The 25,719-nt window shown below is 36.9% G+C and overlaps 1 protein-coding gene across 3 annotated transcripts; it reads left to right on the plus strand.

The window, feature by feature from the left end:
- The first annotated feature begins 1,119 nt into the window (after window positions 1-1,119).
- ccdc102a (coiled-coil domain containing 102A) lies at window positions 1,120-25,390 on the plus strand. Of its 3 annotated transcripts, none has more exons than XM_086071817.1 (10): window positions 1,120-1,269; window positions 7,471-7,918; window positions 11,805-12,194; window positions 14,949-15,202; window positions 17,968-18,076; window positions 18,893-19,009; window positions 20,216-20,425; window positions 20,724-20,894; window positions 22,321-22,424; window positions 23,451-25,390. In XM_086071817.1, exons 2-10 carry the CDS (start codon window positions 7,568-7,570, stop codon window positions 23,584-23,586), a joined length of 1,842 nt encoding a protein of 613 aa, XP_085927943.1. In that variant the 5' UTR covers window positions 1,120-1,269; window positions 7,471-7,567; the 3' UTR covers window positions 23,587-25,390. The 3 variants fall into 3 exon arrangements, with proteins under 3 accessions (XP_085927943.1, XP_085927944.1, XP_085927945.1); XM_086071818.1 differs by having other exon boundaries at window positions 14,952-15,202; XM_086071819.1 differs by lacking the exons at window positions 22,321-22,424; window positions 23,451-25,390 and adding an exon at window positions 21,175-21,653.
- Window positions 25,391-25,719: the final 329 nt, after the last annotated feature.

Below are 25,719 nucleotides of genomic sequence, written 5' to 3' on the forward strand. Positions count from 1 at the left end.
TAGTGATGCTTGATTTTAATTACTTACTCACTTAAAAAAATAAAGCATAAAGTGGACATTTGGAGTGATAGTAATAATTCTGACTTGCAGACATTTCTGACATACGTCAATGGCGTGATATCGTCTTGAGAAGACGTCTCCATTGAAAGACGGCATCGAGGAGCGATAGTCACAAGTCATTCATTTTGACCTCCAACAAACCTTCCTTCCTTCCTTATTTAATTTCCTTCGTTTATGTAAATAAATTAATATCTTAACTTAATATAAGCATGTTACATTTCACTGAATAACTTCATACAGAGAGATAACACCACATGCAAGTACAAATCACGTTGTGTTGCGTGACGTTAATAACAAATTAATGTAATCATGAAATAAATAATACACAAAAATATGTTTATAATCTTGTAAATTACATTGTCATTCACAGTCTGTTTACATGTGGGCGCATGGCCATTGTTGAATGAAGCTGGCCGGTGAAGTCATGGGTCTTTTTTATTTTTATTTATTTTTTAACCTTTCTCAGCTTTGCAATTCGGACCTCTCATTTCAATAGGATATTCCAGTGCACTTTTTCTGGTCGGATCGGAAAAGTCTGACCTCCTACCTTCCTCGAATGCAGCATTATTATTATTTTTTAATTATTTATGGTCATAATAACTTGACAAATCAAATCCTTTACCAACAACAAACGAGAAACAACAAAAATAAATATATACAAACAATTAAGCATTTGAGTTCAGCCAACAAAGCAAAAGTTACACATGCATATAGTAAGAGTTAAGTAAATAAATATACATAAATTATTGCAAGACTTTCAATTAAATAAATTAGAGTATGTGTCAAAAATATTTGTACCTCTCTTGTTGTTGGAATTTTTAAGAGACTCAATCAACAACCAATATCAATCAAAATACCTGAAAATTTTGCTTTGCAGCATTATTCTCCCGGTGTAAAAGCGTTTCAACTTGGACGTCATTGCTAAACCAACCAATTGTTTCCTCGCTATATTTTAATAGAGGATTACAATTGGCTCAGTAAACAGTTTTGCAATCTGATTGGTTGAAAGGTTGACTAAACAATTCTAGACCCGCCCATTCCCCTTTGGCTGCGACGACGTTTTCCACCGACTGTGTGAGTCTGAGACGAAAAAAAAATTGTTCAAGGAAAAACAGCACCGGACGAAGTATTTGGCAACTGGAAGAAGAAACCCCAGAATTCCCACCTCATTTTATCTGAGCCAAATACTCACATCAAGAAGAAAGATTGGTACGTGGACTATATTTGTTGTTATCGTTGTTGATAGTTTGCATGAGACAATTGCTTTCAGACTCACTGGTGTCAAATGAAAAAAAGTATCACATTGAACCTATCCCCTTTCTGTCGAAGTACAATTGCCCTACAGGTTGTGAAAAGAATAGGTCGAGATTTTGCTCAATCAAGCGATGAAAGCACCTCCCGGATTGTCTTTAATTTAATGTTGATCATTTATTGATATGGACGTGGGCGCTTTTGCCATTGTGAAGAGTTTTTTTTTTTTAGTTAGGCATTTTGGTACACTGTGTTTAAACCACATGCGTGTCGCAAATAATTTTTTGGATCAACGTGAAAAGTAAAGACTTATCAAATATTACTATGACTCAATAAGCTACAGCAAGCAGACTCGACCTCGAAATGGGGGGAATACCTACGTTACACTGGTCAAGCCAGCCTTCACTCGAAGTTAAACCAGCTGCCCCAATTTTGTTCGTATGCGGCATTACGGTAAAACCCAGCCAACACACTGCGAGGGCAACCATCAAAATAAAATATTACAAATAATACATGAAAAGCAACGAGGTCCCATGCAAAAGTGTTGTTTTTAATTAAATAAGTTTCCTGAAATCTGCATATTTCACTGTCCTTCCCCTTGACTTATTACAACAACAAAAAACAACAAAAAAAACAAAAAAACTAACAAGAATCAAAATAATCCTTTCCGTGTCACAAGATAAGTTCAATTCTGGATGACACAAGAACAAAACCGTTCCTATCCACATATGGTGTTGTAAAAGTCCCCTGAAATCGTCATATTTTAATGTCAGTACTCCAATAAAAACAACAACAACAATAAGTAAAGATTAAAAATAATACTTTACATATCACAACACAAGACCAAGTCCTGGAGGACACCAGACCACACTATAAGGCTGCGTTCACAATGCAGCTCAATTCCGATTTTTTTCAAAAGTATCTGATTTTTTTCATGCAGTGTGAACAGTACAATTACGATTTTTTCACACCCGACTTTGGCCTCTTTTATTTGTGGATATAAATCGGATATGTATGCGATGCGTCTGCACTGTGAACGCTCATCCGCACGCATCCAATTCATATATCATCAAAAGCCTGATATGCGCTGTGTGCGGGCGTGAGAGTGCTTGGAAGGGAGACTACTGACATGTCTGTGGATATATACAAAGCTGTTTTGAGTAACAGTGTTAACATTTATTTGTCTTTAATTCAATTACACTTGAAACACTTGAAAGTTGACATGTGTGGCGATAGTAGAAATTCAGCCCTGCAGACGGTTCATCACGAACAGCGATGAGGCGACGTCATCTTCGGTAGACTTCTCAATGAAATGAGAAGGTCGAGGAGTGTCCCCTCATTTCCCCCAAATATTTCTATTACCTCTTCCAACCTTGCAACTCTGGCGACATGAGATGAAAAAATAAGTCAGACGGATTTCTGTTGCTGTAAAATTACCGAATGAACAATACTGAGCTCTCTCAGGAAAAAAGCAAAAAAGGAGCACAGGCGTTCGCACAGCTGAATTTGCATAATGCATGCAGACAAGACACATGAATCAAACTCCTAATACATCCGCGAAACGAGTCCACCACTCCACCAATCTGTAGCGTGCGTTGGCACAGCTAAATTTGCACATGACACTAATAAAAGTCGCTTGCCTTGGCAGCTTGGCTGGCAATAAAACGCGAGTCGGGCAACTTCCGTGAACACTGCAACGCGACGTGTGCTCTTTGCGCATGCGAGTGGCATCACGGGCACGTTGCGTTCACATTAGATGTCGCATTTGTTTTGTAATGTGTACATAAAAAGTTTGGATTTAACAAAAAATCAGAATTGGCCATCTCGCCCTGCAGTGTAGTGTGAACGTAGCCTAAATCTCCACCAAAAAAGGTCGCAACCAAATCTGGTGTTATATATCAAAATAAAACTCCTCTAAAATTGGCATACCGTATTTCAATGCCAGTACCCATGATTTAAAAAACAAAACCTATAAAATCACATTTGCCTCATGGCAAGGTGCTCCATCATGCTAGAAAAGAAATTGTTCCTCACCAAACTATTCTTGGATGGTTGGGAGAAATTCTTCTCAGAGGTTGTTTTTGTACTGTTGTTTATTCATGGCTGTGAGTGAGCGCAGTCTTTTGTCTGAGAAGCAAGCCCTCACATGGTCTCAGGGAGTTTTACCGTTGGCACGACACGGGACGGATGGTACACCTTTTCTTCACCGGACGAGCTTTTTTCCCGGCTGCCCCAAACAGAAAATGACTTTACGTCAGTCCTCAGGAGTCCAGTTCTTGTGCTTTTAGCAGAATATCATTCTGTCCCTGTCCCTGATGTTTTTCCTGGAGAGAAGTGGCTTCTTTGATGCCTTTCTAGACAGGCCATCCTCCAAAAGTCTTCGCTTCACTGTGTGTGCAGATGCACTCACACCTGTCTGCTGCCATTCCTGAACAAGCTCTGCATTGGTGGTGCCCCGATTTCGCAGCTGAATCAACTTTAGGGAACGGTCCTGGCATTTGCTGTACTTTCTTGGGTGCTCTGAAGCCTTCTTCACTTAATTACAAGTCATCTGATTATTCTGAGTCTTCATAACATTCTGGAGTACAAATTGTGCAAATTGCCATAAAAAAATGAGGCAGTAGACTTTGTGAAAATGATTATGATAATTATTATTTGTGTCAGTCTGAAAACGTTTGGCCACAGAAGTGTGCGTAAAAGGCGCGTACGAACATTCCTACACAAAGCATGGGATTGATCTAATTGGGCTTGTGTGTGAAGACGTGCGGAAATTTACGCACAGCTCCGCCCATACGTACACACTAGTGTTAATTTTATCCGCCATTTTAAAATTTGGTCTCACTTTTACAGTAGCCCAGTTTAGTTAGTTAGTTAGTCAACCTCATCCCGTTTTTATTTAGTCCAGTTTTAGTCAACTATAAATCTAGCATTTTAGTCTTTATTTTAGTCCAAGAAAATATAATTTGATTCGTCTACAGTAGTTTTAGTCTACAAAAACTGTCAACATTTTATTCTAGTTTTAGTCAGGACAATCATTTTACCCTTGTATATATTTTTTGTCAGTAGATTATGTTGGACATTTCGGATCTAAAACTATTTCACATAAAATATTCTTTCATCTTTTTGATGAAAAACAACTGCACACGCAATTACAGTCCAGTATATCAACAACTGGCTACTATAGCTCAATCCTACAAGCTAGTAAATTAGCCATCATTAGCGGTCGGACTAAGATTATTTCTGGAAAATTATAACCGTTGGATTAATAGTACGTTATAGCTATAATTTACATTTAGTTTTTTGAATCCACCTCCTGTGTTGGTGCATGTTGCACTAGCTAGCTGCAGATTTTAAAGGGAGAGTGTCACTGTGTGTCACATGACAGTGTCATAGTGACAGATTAGCAGAGACAAGATTTTACTAAATCATATACTATTCGTCTCGTTTTTGTTCATGAACTAAAATGTCCATAAAGTTTAGTCCAGTTTTTATTAAGTGGAGTACATTTTCGTCTCGTCTTCATTAGTTGACGAAAATGCATACTGATTTAGTCCTAGTTGTTGTTTATTAATGAGGGTTTTAGTCTAACATAGTCTAGTTTTAGTCAGATGGAAAATGTGCGACGAAATTCTTTTTGTTTAGTTTTCGCTGATGAAATTAACACTACAGACACAAAACCTTGTGGTAGAAGAGTGAAACTAGAGATTGAACGGCTATACAGACAACACCAACAAATCAAAATTAAACAAGGGGTTTCTAATGCATAAAACATACCGTACAGTAGATTGATTTCACCCACATTTCAATGAAAGCACCATCACGCAACAAATTCAGCTATGTGAACAGGAAATAATTTCATTCAATCAATGAAGTCTGCTATCTGCTATAATAGTTCTGTGGATGTGCTCCTCTAAAAAGAAGCTGAGACCGGCTGCGCGTGTACAGTAGTGACGTCACGTGTCCCTCAGCTTGCAGTACGGATATCCACTTGCTTCTCCTCCTCCAGTTAATTACAGATCATTTTGTCTGCGGGCCGTGACGTGACATTTTTTTTCATTCTTTCACATTTTTCCACTTTTTAATGGTAATGCCTCAATTAATTACTTGTTCCAAACAGCTTCCACTTCTCAGACGTGTACCTCAATGTTGGTCTCGGAGATTCTCTCCGACCTCTTTGCCATGATTTTGGATTTAGGAAAGTAAAGGACAGTACACAATTCTTAAATACATTGGAAGAAATAAAGAACATTGGCGGTGGATATTTGGTTACTATGGATTTTGACTCTCCAATATTGTACATGAGGAGGGACTAATGGCCCTTGCACATTATTTAGAAAGGAGATCCCCCGAACAATTGCCACCTTCTGGATTCATCATGGAACTAACAAAGTGGACTTTATATAACAATGTTTTCCTGTTTCTCAACCAAATGTACAAACAACAGAAAGGTACAGCAATGGGAGCTTGCTTTGTACCCAATTATGCTAATTTAGGGGTGTGAATTGCCTAGTACCTGGCGATTTGATTCGTATCACGATTCATAGGTCACGATTCGATTTGATACCGATTAATCCCGATACGAATCTATAAATTAATTATTGAGATTTTTATTTTTTACTCAAATTTAGAAATTACTAATCAGTAAACTTGTACATGTACACTGTAAGATTTGTATGAAAATGTATTTATTTATCGGAAAATTCAAACATAACTAAGCCACTGCATTTAACAAACAGGTTGCAGTCTGTTTCATGTCTGAACAACACTGAAATAAAATATTAAAGCTTAATGTTCCATTAATATAACATTCTTCCATGCTTAATGTGTAAATCCTAACCCCAAGTAAGCCGTTTTGTTGAATATTCCCATAAAAAATTGATATTTAAAAATCGATTCGGCCGCATATCGAATCGATTCGAGAATTGCGCACTGTAATATCGTGATATATTGCCAAATCGATTTTTCTAACACCCCAATGCTAATTTATACATGGGTTTTTGGGAATAAAATGGTTTATTCTAATTCAAATGTATTTCTTGATCAAATAGTATGGTGGGGACGTCGTATAGATGATGTGCTGCTATTTTGGTCTGGGTCAGAAGAGGAATTGATTCAATTTCAGAGCTATTTAAATAATATAAACACAAATCTTAATCTTAGCCTAGAATTTTCTGTGACAGAAATCACATTTCTTGATTTAAAAATCTATAAAGATGACAAAGAAGATATTCATACGACAATCTATAGAAAACCTACTAACTTGACAATACAAACTTGAGAGCTGATAGTTACCCCCCACCCTGGCATTAAAGAGAAGTGAATTTTCAAAATTGTATGTCAAGCAATACAGAAGGTCACAGGAAAAAAATATTTACAGGAAGAGCAGTGATTGTTGGAACACAACTGCTTATCTAAAGTAAAAGAAAAAAAACAGCATTCATTTAATTGTGTAACTTTCTCTTGTTTTATGAATGGTGGCCTTTTGGCTCTGAGGACACTTTAAGCAGCTGTAAAATTCATCCTTGTTTTTTCCGAAAATACCACATCGTCCTGCTAACTTCCAGCCAATCATATAGTGTGACGTCATCAACAGGCGCAGGCCATGGAGCATGTATACTCTGGTTCTGGCATGACCACCCCAACATGGGTCATTCATGGGCCACCACCCAAAAAAGGCTTACTGTAGTATAGGACCCTAACGTTTTCAATTCACTATACTGTATATATTCATATGTGTATATTTTAGGTAGCTATACTTACCCGATACAGTGTTCCAGTGAACGTGGCTCACTTATTGCAGCCTTTTTTAGTCCTATTTTGAATGCAGTTTTTTTGCAGTAGTTTACCTTATTTTATTTTATGAAGGCTTGAACATTGAGTGTTTAAACAAGAAAAATGGGGAAAATGTAAATGCCTTTATAAGAAAAGTATGTATGTAAGTTGTATAAAGTGTGTCGTGAGGGGTTTTACAGCCTTAAAACATTTAGAATAGATGTAAAAAAACAAAAAACAAAGCTGACTACTTCGCATATTTCACTTATTGCGGGTATTTTTTGGAACGTTAACCCCAGCAATAAACGAGGGAACACTGTTTACAGTAGTATGTTGCAGGAGAAGTCAACTAATGTTCCTCCTAAGTTGCTGTGTTTTTGTGTTTAGGTTCATGAGTGACCGAAGAGGATGATAACTTCTTTATGTTGCGCTTCACAATCAACAACCCTACCATACCTCTTCCTTTCCTCTTAAAACCCTGACCATGAATCATTCTCCACATCTGTCCGAGGGAAGCAGGACGACAGTAGGTGCTCTTTTGTGCAGCATGGGTATGGAGTCTGACAGGGGCATTCGTTCGCCCGAAAGTGTTGCCCAAACCCCAAGTCCGAATGGAGAAACCCCCAGCTCCAGTCCTCCACTGCTGCTTTCACCTGGGCTAGGAGTCCTGGGAGCCTTGGGCATCATTGGTGAGGCTGCTGGGGCAGATTGGGAGAGCAGAGAAGAGCTCAGGCTACGAGAGCTAGAGGAAGCACGGGCCAGGGCAGCTCAGATGGAGAAAACCATGCGGTGGTGGTCAGACTGCACTGCAAACTGGAGAGAGAAATGGAGCAAGGTACATTGTTGACCAAACACATTTTAATTGATATAAAAGCTAAAAAAAAACGTTTTTCCCCTTTGAAGAGCAATTTTGCTAATCAATGAGTTCATTTTGCGGTTAATCCCCGAGATCTGAAGCAAGGGTTTTATTAAACAATAAAAATATGAAATTATAACGGGATGATTAATATTATATTATATATTAAATATTTCAGTATTAGAGTATCCTTCTGAAAATTCTGCAGAATTATTGTGTATTCGGGTAAATGTACATCTTACTTTATAACGAACAACCAATTGTTTCCATTTATATAGCCAACGATTTATATTTCTCAAATTCCAACTGTGCATAGCAGCAAACTATTTTATTGTCAAGAAACATTTTCAGTGGTGCAATTTAAAAAATATATAAATTTTGACTTTGCATTTCTTGTATTAAAAACACAAGGCGATTAAATACATTAAGGATTTAACAGCCTTTGTGCAACTCCACTTGAACAGCTAGCATTTTATCATGTAACAACAGAATAATACAGTAAGTTTATGGCTGTGCATTTGAGTTTAGACAAGCTACTAGGAATAAGGCAAATCTTCCTTATCGCCGACTTCTTAAAATAATCGCAAAAGTCATTTTTTTCAGATTTTTAAAGAAACACAAAAAATTTAACCATTTGCATCATGAGGAGATAATATAGGCAAAAAAAATGTTTTGCAAAAAAATGACTTATGCAATTGTTTTAAGAGGGTGACGCTATACTAGTACAAGTTTTGGACGTGTCAAAGGCCCTAAAATGAAAACACCTCGAAAGGAAACAATTGAAACTGTAGACTACTGTATGTTAATTTAAATGAGGCTTTTCGATACTACTTTTTTCAGACCGATACCTATACCAGTCCTCAACTCTTCAGTACTGACCGATACTGATGCCAAGTGCCGATACCATTATTACATTTGATACATTGAATTTCACAAAAATAATTACACATAATTTTAATGAAAGACCTATACAGTATATGCCAATATCGCAAATTTCCTGAAAATTGCATGAAATTTATGGCAATTGTTTTCCATTTATCCATAAAGACATATTTTGTATAGAACACACGATAAAATGAATTCCCAAAAATAATTAAAATGAAACAAATAGCCTAATCCAGTGGCCAGAAAAAGTCCCAGAAAAAATATGTGGTTGTAAAACATCTTGTTACAGTGAAGTGCAAAGGATTAAATTGAACACAATAGTGCTTCACGTACAGTGGAACCTCGGAGTTCGAACCGGAAAAATCTGAGTAAAAAATGTCTCGAAGTTTGACCTTATTCTCGGAGTTTGAACACCCAAGCAAAGCCGAACGTACCTTGATCGGGTAGCCGAGCCAAGCCGAGCGATGCCGAATGCTCACGTTGCGGTAGTGGAGACGAAGCGCTGCTCATTTCCAGTCAGAGCGGGTGGAGGTGCTCCGTACATTCCCGAGTGCATTTGAATTTTTCCACGACAATTTTCTTTGACATGGGCCCAAAGAAAGACAGCAGTGGTGGCAGAAAAGAAAAACATACAGTGCTATGAACCATAGTGGATTTAGAAAGGAGATTATCTCGCCGTTGTAACTACTTCCATAAATAATGGCACAATACCTTAGCTGTTCAACAACGTGCCTGATGCTAAACAGCGCACAAGGACCCTTTGGTAGTCTAACAATATGCCCAATGTAAAATACATTAACTCAGCACTGAACTAAAGCATGCATTCATTAACATAGCATTTTTCATCCACTGAGGCCATCACACCACAACAAAAAAGGTAAGGTATTTTTTATTGTTTAAATACTGTACCTTTATGGGGTGTACATGTTTTTTTTACATAAATAGAATAGTTTTTTTTACATAAATAGAAATTAAAATTAAAATTTTCTATTTTTGGAGCTTGGGAACAGATTAATTGCATTTTCATTATTTCCTATAGGAAAAAAATGTTTCGGAGGTTGAACAATTCGGACTTTGAAAAATTCACAGGAATGAATAGTGTTCAAACTCCGAGGTACCACTGTAATTAGAGAATAGCTACCATTTAAATAGAGTTGCGGCAACACAAGTTTGTCACCATTTAGTTCAACTATGGCGTCTAAGTCTGGCCTCTTGATGCCAAAAACTGTAATCAATCTTCACCAAAATTCATGCGAGCATTTCTACTTATGTCAACTTTAACCGCAAACCATTACAGCTTAATGACAAACGCTTATCGTACATAAAGTTAAAGTACCACTGATTGTCACACCCACCTACTGCAAGTGGGGTGAAATTCGTTCTCCGTATTTAAGCCATCCCCTGAGGGAGCGGTGAGCAGCAGTCACACTCGGGAATCATTCGGTGATCTAACCCCCCAATTCCAACCCTTAATGCTGAGTGTCATGCAGGGAAGCAAATGGGTCCTGTTTTTATGACCCAGCCGGGGATTGAAGTCACTCTACCACTAGTCCACTGAGCTGGTAAGCCAAACAAAATATTGCTGCAACCGTAATAATTTCAGAGGTTTAATATTAAAGTGCCGTGTCATAAAAATAAAACCTGATGTTGATGGTGCCACCAAATTACACAAAACACATAACACTTCATGGGAGATGTATGTATTTTGTGGCAGAAATGGGCCAAAATAGCAACAGATGAGATGAGGGCATTACCATAGCAGCGAGAGATGACTCATGCTGCTTCTCGGTTGCATCATCTCATCCCTGTTTTATTTTAGGGATAAAACATCTGCTCTGTTTTTTAAAGACACTTCGGCCCACTATGTTATTGTATTATGATGTTGGTCCTAATGGTGGTACTTACAGAGCAACCCCTGCCTAAAAAGAATGATTGATATTTATTGTATTTATAATACTATTATTTAGGGCCCGACCGATATGGATTTTTTTAGGACAATGCCGATATTTGGCAGGAGAAAAAAATGAATAATCAGCCGATTAATTCCCCCCCAAAAAAAATAATTGTACTACTACAATAACTTTTTATCCGGCGCTTACAACAAATATATGAATTAAAGATAACATTTGATTGTTATACAATATTTTGTGCTTCCGTATTTAATTTTAAAACAGAAGAATTTAAGTACAAAAATATGAAAAAAAAATAACATTAAACCTCTGGGAAATTAACTAAAGTAAAAATAAAGTCAAGAGGCAAATTGGAGGTATGTTATTGTGCATGTAGAACAACCTAATAAACAACAACTTGTAAACAGGGACTTGGGAGATGAAGGTAACATTGTTCACACAAGCTTTTATTTTTATATCTACAATTTTCAAGAACAAAAAACTTTCAAGTGCAAAATATGCAATATTTAAGTAAATTTCTGCCGCACTCCCACCCTAACAAAAACACTTATTTAAAATGTAAATATAGTGCCCTTCTCATTTGTTCAGATGTTTAAAGTGCAGGTCATCATTCTTTTTCTTGTTCTTCTATGTTTTAGTGATGTTTTGATGTAAAAGCTTTTGTATTTTTTTATCTATTTATTTAATTGCTCTTGCCGAGCTGTATGTTAGGAAAAGAATGTAAATAAGAGCGGCAAATAAATGTATTTTTTCAAAATCAAAATCAAAATCAAAATCAAAATCTTCTTCTTCTTCTTCTTCTTCTTCTTCTTCTCCTTCTCCTTCTCCTTCTCCTTCTTCATCATCTTCTTCTTATTGTCATTATAATAATAATTATTATTATTATCATTATCTATTTCTAAAATTAATTTAAAAAATAACGGCAAATATTTTTTCATGGTACTGCCACCTTGGGTCTGCTCTTATAGTAGGATTGAATTGATTATTTCATGGCCTTGATGGCTTCTTGTTATGCAAACCTAATTAAAGTGACCAAAATATGTGTGAGATTGCTAACTGTTTTCACCCAGGTTCGTGCAGAGCGTAACCGTGCACGTGATGAGGTCCGCCAGCTGAGGCAGAAGCTGGATGTTCTGACCAAGGAGCTGACCAGTGTTAGACGGGAACGTCAAGAACTTGTATCAGAGAATGAGATGCTACGAAAGGATGGGGCACAACTTCACAGTGATTTAACAGCGCCTCTTTCAGTCATAAATTCTGCCTCCTCCCCTGCACACCACCTCTGTACTTTTTCTGCCTCTTCCTGTCCACCCATTGCACCTTCTTCCCTCACCTCCTCATCCTCTGCAACGCAAGTCAATACTGTTTGCAATCTAGAAAAGTTAGGTGAGGGAGTATCTGCGTCTCCCGAGCCAGAACCGGTGAGGGACATGAACGCACAAAAAACTGGGCAGCAAAAGGTGAGATTGTGTTTTATATTCTAAGATTTTTTTTTGTACATTCCAGACCACTGCTTCTTTTACATTTCTTTTCACTTTTATTTCTAATATTCACACTTCTTTTTTCTTTTTTTTAAACGGTGCAAGTATAACTCATGAGATATGTTCCCTAGACTCTATATTAGGGCTGGGCAATCAATTGAAATTTAATCGTGATTTAGATTTGAGCTTCTCACTATTCATAACAAAATATTGTAATAGAAGAAAGTACCATTTGGCATGGAAGGACCACAATACCTCTTGCCGCCAAAACAAATCACGACATTGTGTAAGTCATGTTTGTTTCTACTTACAGCTTGTTTACATGTTCCTCAGACCGACTTTTGGGACAGATCCACTTGTGATGTCAAAGTTACATTTGTGTCCCTGAACTTATGTATAATACCTTAATACATTATGGACCCCCCCCCCCCCAAAAAAAAACTGTTATTCTCAGGATAGAGTAACCATAATTGTGTGGTTGTCAGTGGAAGCAGAGGAAGTGCTGTTCGAATAAGCCTAATTTCAGCCAGACTAATTTCCTGTCTCTTTCCATTGCTATTGTTCTCATACTTCCTCCCCATAGTATAGTGTGAATTTCCTTGTTACCTTTTGGCCCTCTCTTTTAGAGTCAAACTTTAGCATAGATGTGAAATTTTGGCGCCTTAAACATGTTTTCTTTAAAGTTTGATAAGTGTGGACATGGACCTACTTCATAGTGAAAATTATTTGAGGTTGCATCTGTTGGAAATTGCTACTATTGAATAATGTGACGAGAATTGAAGTTTCATAGTACAGTAGCTGCAGATTTGTGTCATATACTATATGCAGTGGCTATAAAATGTCTACACTACACCGCTGTGAAAATGCCACGGTTTTGTGATGTAGACAAAATGAAACAAATATTTCCAGTGCTATTTCCACCTTAAATGTGACAATCTGCACAATGCAATTGAAAAACAAACTGAAGAATGAAAGGGAACTCTAGCATAAATATGCACCCCCTCAAACGAATACTTTTTGGCAGCAGCAGCGCCTTTGGCTTTTATCACAGTATTTTTAGGGAGGAGTCAATCAGTGTAGCACATCTTCTTGTGGCAATATTTGCCTACTCTTTGTTGCAAAAATGCTCCTAACTGTCAGATTTTGTGGGCATCTGCAGTGAACAGCCCTCTTTAGATCACTCCACAGATGTCCAATTGGATTCAGGCCTGGACTCTGGCTGGGCCATTCCAAGACCTTAATCTTCTTCTAATGGTGCCATTTCTTTTGATGATTTGGATGTGTAGGCCTACTGTTGGTCAGTATAATGCTGAAAGATAACGTCTTTCTTCATATTCAGTTGTGTAGTAAAGAAGTCTGAAGGTTTTGTGCTAACACTGACTGGTAGCCTATTTGGAACTGTTCATAATTCCCTCCACCATGACTAAAACAGACCCAAAAAAACGTGATGTACCACCACAGTGCTATATTATATTATATTATATTATATTATATTATATTATATTATATTATATTATATTATATTATATTATATTATATTATATTATATTATATTATATTATATTATATTATATTAGCATGACGACACATTAAAAGGATACTTGACTCATTGAGCCATTTTCAGCAGCAAATAGTTAATATTTTGTCCAGAATGAATTTGGTAACTTCATTATTTTTGATGTACAATTAATACCTTTAAATACAATTTTTTTCCTCTTGCTGTTAACTGAAGATGACATCACCTGTGCTGACGAAGTAGGAAGTAACTAGGAGCTAGCTCCCATGGTGTTCGTTTACCTGCTAGGGACTAAAGACAAATTTTTGCAGGGTTTTTACTTTCTGGACCTGGATTTGCCACCTCTGGAAGTAGGTAACGACCAATCATGGCTCAGTTTGCTGATCAAACCCAGAAAACAGGTGAGCCATGATTGGTCGTTACCTACTTCCTCAGCACAGGTGATGTCATCTTCAGTCGACAGCAAGTGGAAAAATTTGCTTTTAAAGTTAATTATAGAAGAAAAACAATAAAGTTATCAAATTCTTTCTGACAAAATATTAACTTTTTACTGCTGAAAATGGCTCGAGTCAAGTATCCCTTTAAAGCTGAAATCTGTTACAAAAAAAGGCACAAATGACTGGAAGCTCCACAGCCAAGACATGAAATGAAGACAAAAGACTGTTTAAATTAAATTATTATCGTTTCATGTAACATTGGCATGTTACATGAAACGATAATAATTTAACACTTTCAATAGTGTTTGGGCCAACAGAGAATGTCTTGAACATCCTAATTGACAGTAGTTAAATAAAATCAAAACAATACAAATATATTTATATGTAATAAAATAGATATATAAAATGTAAAACAAACCTTCATATAAAGATAGATAAAAACATCCCCCTGACACAAAAATATTAAATTTATTTTCAAATAAGTTGTACAAGTAATATGTCAAATTAATGGTGGACAAAGTTTGTATATGATTTATCTTGGTTTCCTTTTTAAATCACCCAAAAAATGGCATTTGAACACAGGTGTGTCGACTTTTTATATCCACTGTAGGATCTTTTCATAGTTTAGGCAGATACTGTTAAAAATAACATTATTGGGACTGAGTGTATGGCTGTAATTTATGAACAAATCCTATTTTGGTTTTGTTCAAAATAATAATATTTTGCTTAGGCGGTTTCAGTTTTCACTACCTTATTTTTTAATGCTGTTGTTTGTACCAGCAGGAAATGGAGCGCCTTCAGTCTGTGCTGCATTTACGAACTCCAGTAGGCGATACTCAAGGGGCGTGGGACAGTCAGAGTGGCAATTGTGCCGGTAATGCACCTGGCACACGCTCATCTTCTGGTCTGAGCCGGCAAGAACGCAGCAGGCAGCTGTGGGGCGATATAAGCACCACAGAGGACGACTTGAGCAAACTTCATGCTTTACAGCTTCGTCTGGACGAGTCCCAGAAAGTCCTGTTGAAGGAGAGAGAGTAAGTCAGTTTTACAATTTTTCTACTCTAAATGATCAATGGTTTGGAATATGCCTTACCCACTTGTATCTTTAGTGTACTCAAAATAAATTTATAAACTTGACTCGTACATATATCTGGCCATACAGTGATCTTGGGTTGCCAGCTCTTGGAGGTAATAGTGTAGGGAAGTATTTGGGGGAGGGTCACATTTGATAGATAGAGAGATAGCTTGATACTGTAGATATAGCGATAGACTAATTCAACTAACTCAAATTTTGTCAAATCGATACATTTTCAGACAAAGCTGCGGAAACTACTGAAAACACTAATATGCATGCCAGGCAAGTACCACACACATGCACACCAACTCCTTGTTTGTCCTCCTAGTTTTTTCCCAAAACTTATTTTTAATCTTCTCGACATATATTTAGGTTGACAATTTGTCTTTAGGGAGTAATGGTGTGTCAGCTGATATCATTCAATGTACATTTGGTTGAATAAGCCTTAAGAAGCTCATCATTTTGAGCAGCATGTACCGTATGCACCAACAGCTTAGTGTTCCACCGCTGTTATTTTGAAGGTGATGTGTTTGCGCACGTTTGCCCTCTGTTTTCACAGACTAGCGCACATAAATACTGTATGCACTCCTTGTCTTCACAGAGAAATATTTTTGGTGTGTATAGATAGAACACCATCATTATCAAAAATGTCCACTAAACTAATGTTTAAATCAAATCTTATGTTGTTATACTTGCATGCCTAGTAAAAAGACAATGAAACAATTCCTTTGCTCTGCAATGAATAGCAACCACATCAACAGGCAGTCGCAGAGCCCATTCACATAGAAATGACTAGAAACTAATGCCGATTTTCCCAAATAGCACCACACCACACCAATTCCGTTGCTTTTCCATTACAACAGGCGCAAGGTGGGATCAATTGAACTGTGCAGGCCTGCACTGCACATTGCACAGTGCCCGCTGCTAGAGTTCTGCCATAACATTTCACGAGTGGCGAGTCTCAGGCATCGGCCACAGTTTTTGTGGCCATTCAAAATATGAATTGTCAACTGTAAAACAGTCATTAAAAATAATTATCTGCTGCGTGCGCCTTGGCCTCTATGGGACAGTGTGCATGCATGGAGACACACACTTCTATATTAATATAACAGTTTTTTTTAAAAACAGATTATGAGGGATATATGCCTGTCAGTATTGTTATAATATCTTTCTGTGTATGTTACTAGAGCATTTGCGTGAATATTGTTCGTTTGACAGTAAATCCATCCCGTAACATGTAATGCTAATTTTTGCTAGCTTGTCAACATGATTTCCCATGTATTGCTAGCAATAAGCTGGGGATGTTTCTAAAATGAAGTGTTGTATCTAACAATAAATTGCGTATAATTGATTTTGGTTTATGTTTAATTTTACAGTTAACTTCAACTGTGGTGTCAGTAGGGTGACCAGATTTTCATCATTTAAAACCGGGACACTACAATGTCGCTGAAAATCAAATATACAATAAACGGACACCAGGAGCTATTTTATAAAAAATTTAATTGCAAGTCAATCTGCTGACTGCTAGTGTTTGTGTCATTGGTATTACTTAAGCTAAATGCGGTCTTGGTTGACAATTCAACAGCGCCAAACAAATTTGTCATTGTCCAACTTTTTTTTCTTTTTTCTTTTTGCTCGCTCCAGTGTTGTGGCATTGTTACCTCCCAAAAAATGTTATCCTCTGCCCCTTCTTGATTTGACATTTAACTGTTCTGATTTTGGTGCATCAAATAAATTATGTTTCCCAGCAATGTGTTCACGCATGTTTGGTGTATTGAATGAGCATTTCTATGGATGTTTGAGATGTCCTACTGTTTGAGTGGTTATTGAATGCACCTGGAGTATTTTTGTAGGAAGGATCCATTTTTTTTCAGTGGTAACTACATTTGCACAACCTACCTCGCAATCCCACATTGTAACATTGCAAACGTGCCACCATCATCTCGCGTTCGGTCTGACTACATTGACCATGATTCTTAAACACGGAAGCAGGAAATAGTTCTAGATCCGGTGTGACACAAACGGGAATGGTAAAGTATATATAAAGGAATTTAACAGTTCAATTTGTTAGGTTATTAGGTGTCATTAGACAACTTCAAGCACAATCAGGGAAGGCAAAATAACATACAGTAGTATGTCACATGTTTGTTGCAAGCAACACAGCTTTCACAACACAAGAACTTGCACACACTCACCACGCGGTTCAGCACAGTTTTTTTTTCTTCGATTCTAATGTTTTTTTGCTCGCAAGAAGCCAAAATTGCAATCATGATTACATTTCGATTAATCGCCCAACCCTATAAAAAGGTTGAGCCATTGTTAGTGGGGTCATAAATGACAGTGCTGGCTTTATTTATTATAAATATTCCATCTGGGTCAATAAAGAAATTGCAGGGGTAAAGGAATGAAATAATCTGATTCAGCCACTCTAGTAAACAGGTTTTAATGCCATTTTCCAACTGGTTTAGCTGAAAGTTTAAACAGAACTATGGAGGCGTCAAAGTATTTTTATTTTTATTTTCTCTCTCGATTAACCTGAGAGAGGAGATTATTCTTGACATTTCAAACATTTTACGGTGTACACATGTTGATGTGTAAGGTACATTTGTTATCAAAGACCCACTAGAGGCTTTAAAATCCAATTGTTTAGAGTTGATTTGTGTGTTATGTGTTTTAATATTTTGCAATGAAATTGATTTGTGTTATATTTTTGTAAAATCACAGAGACAAGCTTGCATTAAGTAAAAGCATTGAAAAGCTGGAGACAGAGCTCAGTCAGTGGAAACTTAAATATGAGGAGCTGAGCAAGAGTAAACAGGAAGTCCTCAAACAGGTAAGCGATACATGGTTTCATTGATGTACTTCATTATCAGTTTAACGTGTTAATTAGATTTATTAATATGCTGCAAATTAATACGTTATGGAAAATTTGTGCAATTAAAGTCCCACAGACAAGCCATTTGGCTTTTATACTTAGAACACCCAAAGGGCAGCCCAGTGGCTGGATTAGTCTCATCATTTATTTGCAAATGAGGAAATAACTGTCTCCAAGTGTCTTAGTTAGTTTTGGATTTACATCCAAACACAGGTGTGATCAGCTCTACGATTCGGCTTTTCTAATTTCAATACCTAAAGGGCAGCCAAACTGCCAACTCAACAATGACCCTTGCCTTATGGATGCTAATGGCGCCTCTGGATTCCTTTAATCAGCTTCCATGCATTTGAAATTTGGCCCATTGAGTGACCCGTAGGCTGCAGTGGCACATCACTTCCTACCTGTCCCACTAGTCAAAGACATGGACGTGACTTGGACCTTTGAACGGCAAATTTATTTATAATAAGAACAAAGATGGGACTATAAACAAGAACGCAGTGATTTGGACCTTGTGTAAAAAAATTATTTTCTGTAATGTCCTCGAATTCAAATTATTTTTGGGTGGACCTTTAGCAGATATGAGGTTAAAATCGATTAATTGCCTGCTCAATGGTTGTTTGGTTTCCCCAATATGTGCCTGTGCATTCTTCACTGCACTTGACTGCATACACCAGATTGCTGGGCTGGATCAACCTTTGTCTCAGGGTGTTACCAGGTGTCATAATGTTTTGGTACTTTTATTTCTCCATAATTTGCCTCTTCCATTGCCACCAGCTGAATCTGTTGAGGGAAATGCATCAAGATGAACTTGGTCGCATATCTGAAGACCTGGAGGATGAACTTGGAGCTCGTTCCAGTATGGACAAGAAACTAGCTGAATTAAGAACTGAGGTAAAAGGCTATTCTTTTCCCAGTCAATTAACACTTATTTGTAAACACTGTTGGATGCAAATTGTTTGAAACCTCAGCTACTAAATCGTTTAACTCATTCAGTCCCAGCCATTTTCACTGAAGCAACCCCCTTCGCTCCTAGCGGTTTTACTGGATTTTGACTGATTTTGCAAGTCCCACAGAATATTCTGTTCTATTGTTATAAAAACATAGAACCTACCAAAAGAAAGATTAGAGTCCCTTCTTTCATCAGGAAAAAAGTGTAATTGTATCTGTTTTGCAGCTATTAGCATTAGAATATAGCTACATTTCATCATTATTCACAAACCTGTTGAAAACACTAGCAAAAAGCTTGTTGCAACATGGCCCTGCCTGATCTCTTATACTCTGCTGCCACCTGCTGGCCGTTTTTTGTAATAACTACCATTGTGTTAAGCGACCTCTTCATGTCAGAAGCTGTATCAAAGCCTTCTTGTGCTTTAGTATCAAAAAAAATTTTTTAAATGTATAAATTTGTTTTTGGGTTTGAAGGACAAAGTATTAAAAAACGTATTTACACATTTTTGGGTTTGAATGAGTTAATATGGTATTCTTAGCAAATTCTTGAAGTCTGAATACATCAAGCCAAAGGTCGGCCAACATGGCCGACTGTCGGCCAACTGCCACGACAGCCGACAGACAGTCCAGTTAAAGTGACGGCGGACATACCGCAACAACTTAAGCCGACGACAAACTACTATGCACTTTCTGTGTATACATGATAAGAAATATCATTGGTGGCTTCCAAGAAAAGGTAACCAGAATCTTTACGGCCGCAGAAGATCAATAGCGTAAGCATATCGGCTTCATTTTCACTGTTGATACCACAGATTCAAAATTGTCGTTTCCAAATGTTGAAGGAACTAACTACTAAGTCCACTCATCCAGAGGCAAAACATCAACCAACGCGATTATATCTCTGTTAGGAAACATCTGATGGTCTCACTGTGCTTCTTTTATATGAAAATCAGGGGAACACAAAATCAACATTAAACAAAAATAAATAACTAAAATATGAAAGAAAAAAATGTACATGCAACTTTGTGGATGTTAATTACAGCATGTAGTTTCCACTGGGAGATCCCTGATATATTTCAATCCCACCACTCCTGTTTAAACATTGGTTGTGTTTTATGAAATAACAAGTCAAATATATGTGGCTCTCAGATGGAGAGATTGCAGATAGAGAATGCAGCAGAATGGGGTCGCAGAGAGCGTTTGGAGACAGAGAAACTGGCACTAGAGAGGGACAACAAGAAGCTAAGGGCACATACTGAAGACCTGGAAGAACAGATAGCTAAGAAACGCCGCCAGGCTGCAACAGCAATCGACACTGACCTCAAGGCCATCCAGACTGAGTTGTTTGAGAAAAACAAGGTAACAAAAAAAGGCAGTAGTATACACATTTCTCTATAAAGCAGGTATGATGATAAATTTGCTTTAGTCAAAAAAAAAAAGCATCATTACAGAATTTTACAGAAAAACAAAAGTCCTTGGGTCCTTGTTTGTTGTTTTTTTGCAAAACCAACATTGTTCAACAAAGAAAATAATCAAAGCGGCAACGTAGAATACATCATCTTACTGAGTTAAAAAAATTGTTTCCTTCTTCCTGAAAGCCTTTAGTAGGTTGCATTTAGTCATTACGCTCACTTTTGGTTTGTTTTTGTGTATTCAGGAGTTGGCTGATCTTCGTCACATTCACGCTAAGCTGAAGAAGCAGTTCCAGGAGAAGACAGCAGAGCTAGCCCATGCAAACAGGAGGGTGGAGGGCCATGAAGTTGAAGTAAAAAAATTGCGACTGCGGGTAGAAGAGCTAAAGAAAGAATTAGGGCAGGCCGAAGATGAGGTAAGAACGGAAACTTTGGAATGTTTGATCGTTCATATTGCAGAACAGTGACGTCATAATTGTTTTATTACCCATCACAAATCTTTGACTTCCAACTACTTAATCCATGCACATGACCAGGGCTTGGTATTAACCTTGTTGGTCACCAATCACTTTGGCTAGTGTTTTTTATAGTTACTAGCCGCTCAGCATTTTCACTAGACTCAATTATGTTGTTGGATAATAGCAGTTATGTTTTCACATGCGGAAAAACAATTTGGAGCACTTCTTTCCCTTTCAGGTGACTGATAGAGCCCTATTACAGGAGACTAGGTGCTCAGTGGTGTTAAACTCACGTCGAACTTGGATGAGACGATTGTAGCCTAAATTGGATCCAACAGACACATCACAGACAAACGGTCACTGTCTTGACCGATGTTTTCAGCTATAAGTTGGTAAACAAGCATTGCAGAACAGCTTTGTCAAAGAAAGCTATTAGACTCAACATCGACACAGGACTGACATCCAATCTCCATATATCACTTGTAACACGTACAAATTAGTGGTGTTGAAACTTTTGACCATGTTCCCCCCGCGAGGTACCTGTTTATGGCATACATTACATGCGCCAAACTTTGAATCGTGCTTGAGCAGACGACTTGTTTGTTTATCTCTGTGGTGCCACGCGTCAAGCAAGGGGGGAGGGGGACGAGACAGTTAACTGCCCTGATTGTGGGCTGGCAGGCAGCGAAGAATTAGCTGCGGGTGATCGGATTTTTGATAGGGACTTAAATATTCCGATATATATACACACAAATGTATATGTATTTATATATATATGTATGTGTGTATATATATATATATATATATATATATATATATATATATATATATATATATATATATATATATATACACATATACATATATATGTATATATGTATGTATATATGTATATATGTATGTATGTATATGTATATATATATGTGTATGTATATGTATATATATGTATGTATATGTATATATATGTATGTATATGTATATATATGTATGTATATGTATATATATGTATGTATATGTATGTATATATATGTATGTATATGTATATATATATATATGTATGTATATGTATATATATATATATGTATATGTATATATATATATATATGTATATATTAGGTCAGTCTGAACAAATTTACAAATTTCCTAGATACAACTATATACAATATATACTATATATATATTAGGTCAGTCTGTACAAATTAACTACAAATTTCCAAGATTCAACTTTTAAAATGGTCAAATTTGACCGGAATACATCAGGCTAACATGTTAACCAGATCCCTAGGTTCAGTGCTGTTGGACTGTTTGACTGAGATCCATATTTGTGTTGCTGTTATTTATTTTACTTTTTTTATACTCACACGATTATGTGTATGTTTGTTAGCTGGACGAGTCCAATAACCAGACAAGGAAACTTCAGAGATCTTTGGATGAACAAGTAGAGCAGACGGAGAACCTGCAAGTACAATTGGAACATTTACAGTCCAGGTAAGACAGACAGACACACACACACGTGCATGCAAGCACACACATGTACATGCAGTTATGTGTATGCTTACTGTAACATTTAATTGACGTAGATGGATGTATTCCAGGATGGTATTAAGGGTGATGACAGAGATGGGTTTCTATCTTTAGCAAAATGTTAAGAAATTTAAAAACTGTTAAACATAAAGGTAAAAATCGAATCAAACATTTCCGTTTGATTGATTTGCTAGCGCTTATATATAAAAGTAAGCTCTTTTCTTTCAAGAAGAGGTAAAAAAATAAAAAATAAAGATTGTGCAAGAGAAGGCCGGAAACCGCCAGATCCAAATCCACTTTTATGTTAACAAGAGTATGAAACCTTAGGGAAAAAATAATATATTGTATTTATTTAGATCAGATATCAAATGTGCGATTATTCGTGAGTTAACTATTAAAGTCATGCGATTAATTACAATTAAAATATTTAATCGCCTGACACCCCTATAATTTAATTATTTATTACGTGCTGGTATGTTTCAAGGCAAATGTGAGATGAGCTTTTGTGAATTTTGTAGGTTTTATTTATTATTTTTTTCTGCAGTGGTTTTCACTTTCGAACTTGGGTTTGAAACCTTTTCCAGACTGATCGAGTTCAAATCACATTGTTTCTGTTTTTGAATTTCTTTGGATCTTGACGTGTTTGTTTGTTTGTTTGTTTGTTTGTTTGTTTGTTTGTTTAGCTGTTGTAGACTACGTCACTTTTTCTTTCAGTGATTCCTTGATTTAAATCAGATTCTCAAAAACTGGCGAATGATTCAACAAGGTCAACTGCTTTTTTCCCTTAATAATTCATATAGTCATTCTGAGCTTGGGTTGTCTGTGAGATATTAAGATTGATTTAATGATTCAAAATGTTTTAAGTGTGATAAAAAAAAAAAATTGAAGGAAAGAAATCGGGAACTCCTTTATGTGCATTTACTAGAAGAATGTTTTTTTCGGGCACTGTTTTATTCTCATTAAATTGCAGCGTGCGTATCTTTCTTGTAGACTTCGACGGCAGCAGCTCAGTCCTGGTATGTTTGGGAAGATGCGATCAGCTCGGTTCAGCCCTGATAATGCAGATGGTCCAACCAGTGACATGGATGAGGAGGAAGAGCAACTGCAGCTGCAGATCCATGGATGACACATGTACACACATGCACAGTGTCAGTGCTTAGAGGAATATATATATCTAAAAATGCCAGTTATCTCAATGATATGAATATCTTTATTGAGAGTGAAAAGGAGGCCCCTATTCTGGAGTGACAACAAGTATTACCACGACAGTACTTGCTCAATAGGAAGGAGTTCCAGCATCAAAGCTGTACCAACGAAACAAACGTGCGAGACGCTCGCCATGATGGGAGGAGGTGCTGAAAGTCCCAACAACGATACTTGCTTAGTACATCAGTTGCATTGAATACTGATGGGTCCTGGTTTATAAGATGAATTTAGCTAAATTGATAGCAGTACAAATGGATTTTTGCCACTTTTGTTTCTAGAGTGAGTCTAACTTTGTTTGTGACTTCTACCTGCTGTTACTGCTGGACTGCAAACATCAGGATATTCACGGAGATCTACCACTGAAAAAGATGACAAAAGCAGTTATTTATCTATGTGAAAAGGTTCTATTAATATGAGAAGCTTACCTCATTGTTAAAATATACACAATTTCTCTCACACCCATATACATACTTTCACACTCACATCCACGGCTATGTTAGTTAGTTAGTAAGTTAGTCTTCTCTTCACCTCTTTATTATTATTGTTATTATTATTATTATCATCTTTGTACTTTTGTTACCATTTCAGCGTGGGCAGAAGTATGGTAAATTCATATGAAAGACTTTTGCAGAGTACTGTATGTTGATTCATTAAAACCTTTCATTGATAAGATTATTTTTTTAATCTTGCAAATATGGTGGACACTATATATATATATCCCTCCACATTTCTAAAACTGAGCATCTGAGGTTAATTGAATACACTACGTTCCAGCTAACCCACAACCTTGAAAATTGATATAATAATAATAATAATGTCCTTCCTGGCCAAACAAAATTGGTATTGTAATTAAAATGATCATACACAAGCTTTTTTTTGTTACGTGGCCTTGAGCAGCAAGAAGGGTCATGTTTAAACGTTTACTGCGTGTGATTTGATTTGTTACAGGTATGCAAAAACTATAGGTGAGTTGACAATGAACAGGATGGGGATACAGAAAATTGGTGGTTGAATGAACATAAGGGCAACAAGCCAATTTGTACATCATTTTTAAACTTCTCAAAAATTACACAGATTTTCCAAAAAAGACCAGTGGAACAAAAGAGAAAATGATCTGAATGCTCATAAACCGGGTATATTATTATTTGCTGTTGTTTCTTAGGAATGTTGCAACATTTATGTCTCCATGTCTTTGTGGGCTGTATCCAACCAGTGTGGTGCCTTTTAATATACAAAGCTTTGAAAAAGTATTCATAACGTTTTTCTCATTTGTGACCTTACAAACTTGATTGTATTTTGTTGATGTTTCATGTGTTAAACCAAATTCAAAGGGTATGAATACTTTTTCAAGGCACTGTTGTGGAAATAATTTTTGAGAACCAGGTTGTACAATCCTTCAGGGTGGAACGAATCAGGTGACGGAGTGAGGTGAGAAATCTGGTAAAGTTACCTGTAACAATGTGCTTTGTGTAAATGACTTTTTTTCTCAGATTCTAAATACTGATTATGTGGTTATGTAAGTAATAAAACACTGAATTGTCAACACCATCAAGTGTCATGACGCAGCAATGGGACCAAGGTTACTTTTAACCAATCAGGGTTATGATCTGTTTGTGTTGTTGTCAGTAGTTAGCTTTTAGTTTTATGAATGCATTTTTATGACAGGGGTTTTATATCATATCCATAAATGTCGTCAGTATCAATAAAGAAAATTACAAAAGTGAGCGTTTGTTTGCTTCTATGCCGATTGGCTGTCGCGACACGATGTGGCTTTGAGTTAAAATTTTCAAACACAAGCGTATGGGCAAATACCGAATTTGTAGGTGCTTGGCCCCAACTCGCGTCCTGTCAAACGCATCATCCATGCTTCCCGGTACGGATTCACACCTACCCGCCTAATTGCGGTGAGAAAAACGCATGCATTCGCCCTGACCGTAGCATTAGGAGAAGCCCATGGACAATTCTGAGCTTTGTCACAACTTAGTCAATATGGCGGTGGGGAGCTCTCTGCTCACTGAAAAAAGCATTGGACAAGAACAGGAAAGATTTTTAA

Source organism: Leptonotus elevatus, chromosome 3 (genome assembly GCF_054856555.1).
Source record: "Leptonotus elevatus isolate MCC_2025b chromosome 3, RoL_Lele_1.0, whole genome shotgun sequence".
In the NCBI taxonomy this organism is placed as follows: domain Eukaryota; kingdom Metazoa; phylum Chordata; class Actinopteri; order Syngnathiformes; family Syngnathidae; genus Leptonotus; species Leptonotus elevatus.

Coding starts and splice junctions, on each gene's coding strand:
- ccdc102a (XM_086071817.1), top strand. CDS start 7,568: ATGAATCATTCTCCACATCTGTCCGAGGGAAGCAGGACGACAGTAGGT. Junction 18,077..18,892: donor AACAGGAAGTCCTCAAACAG/GTAAGCGATACA, acceptor CATTGCCACCAG/CTGAATCTGTTGAGGGAAAT. Junction 20,895..22,320: donor TAGGGCAGGCCGAAGATGAG/GTAAGAACGGAA, acceptor TATGTTTGTTAG/CTGGACGAGTCCAATAACCA.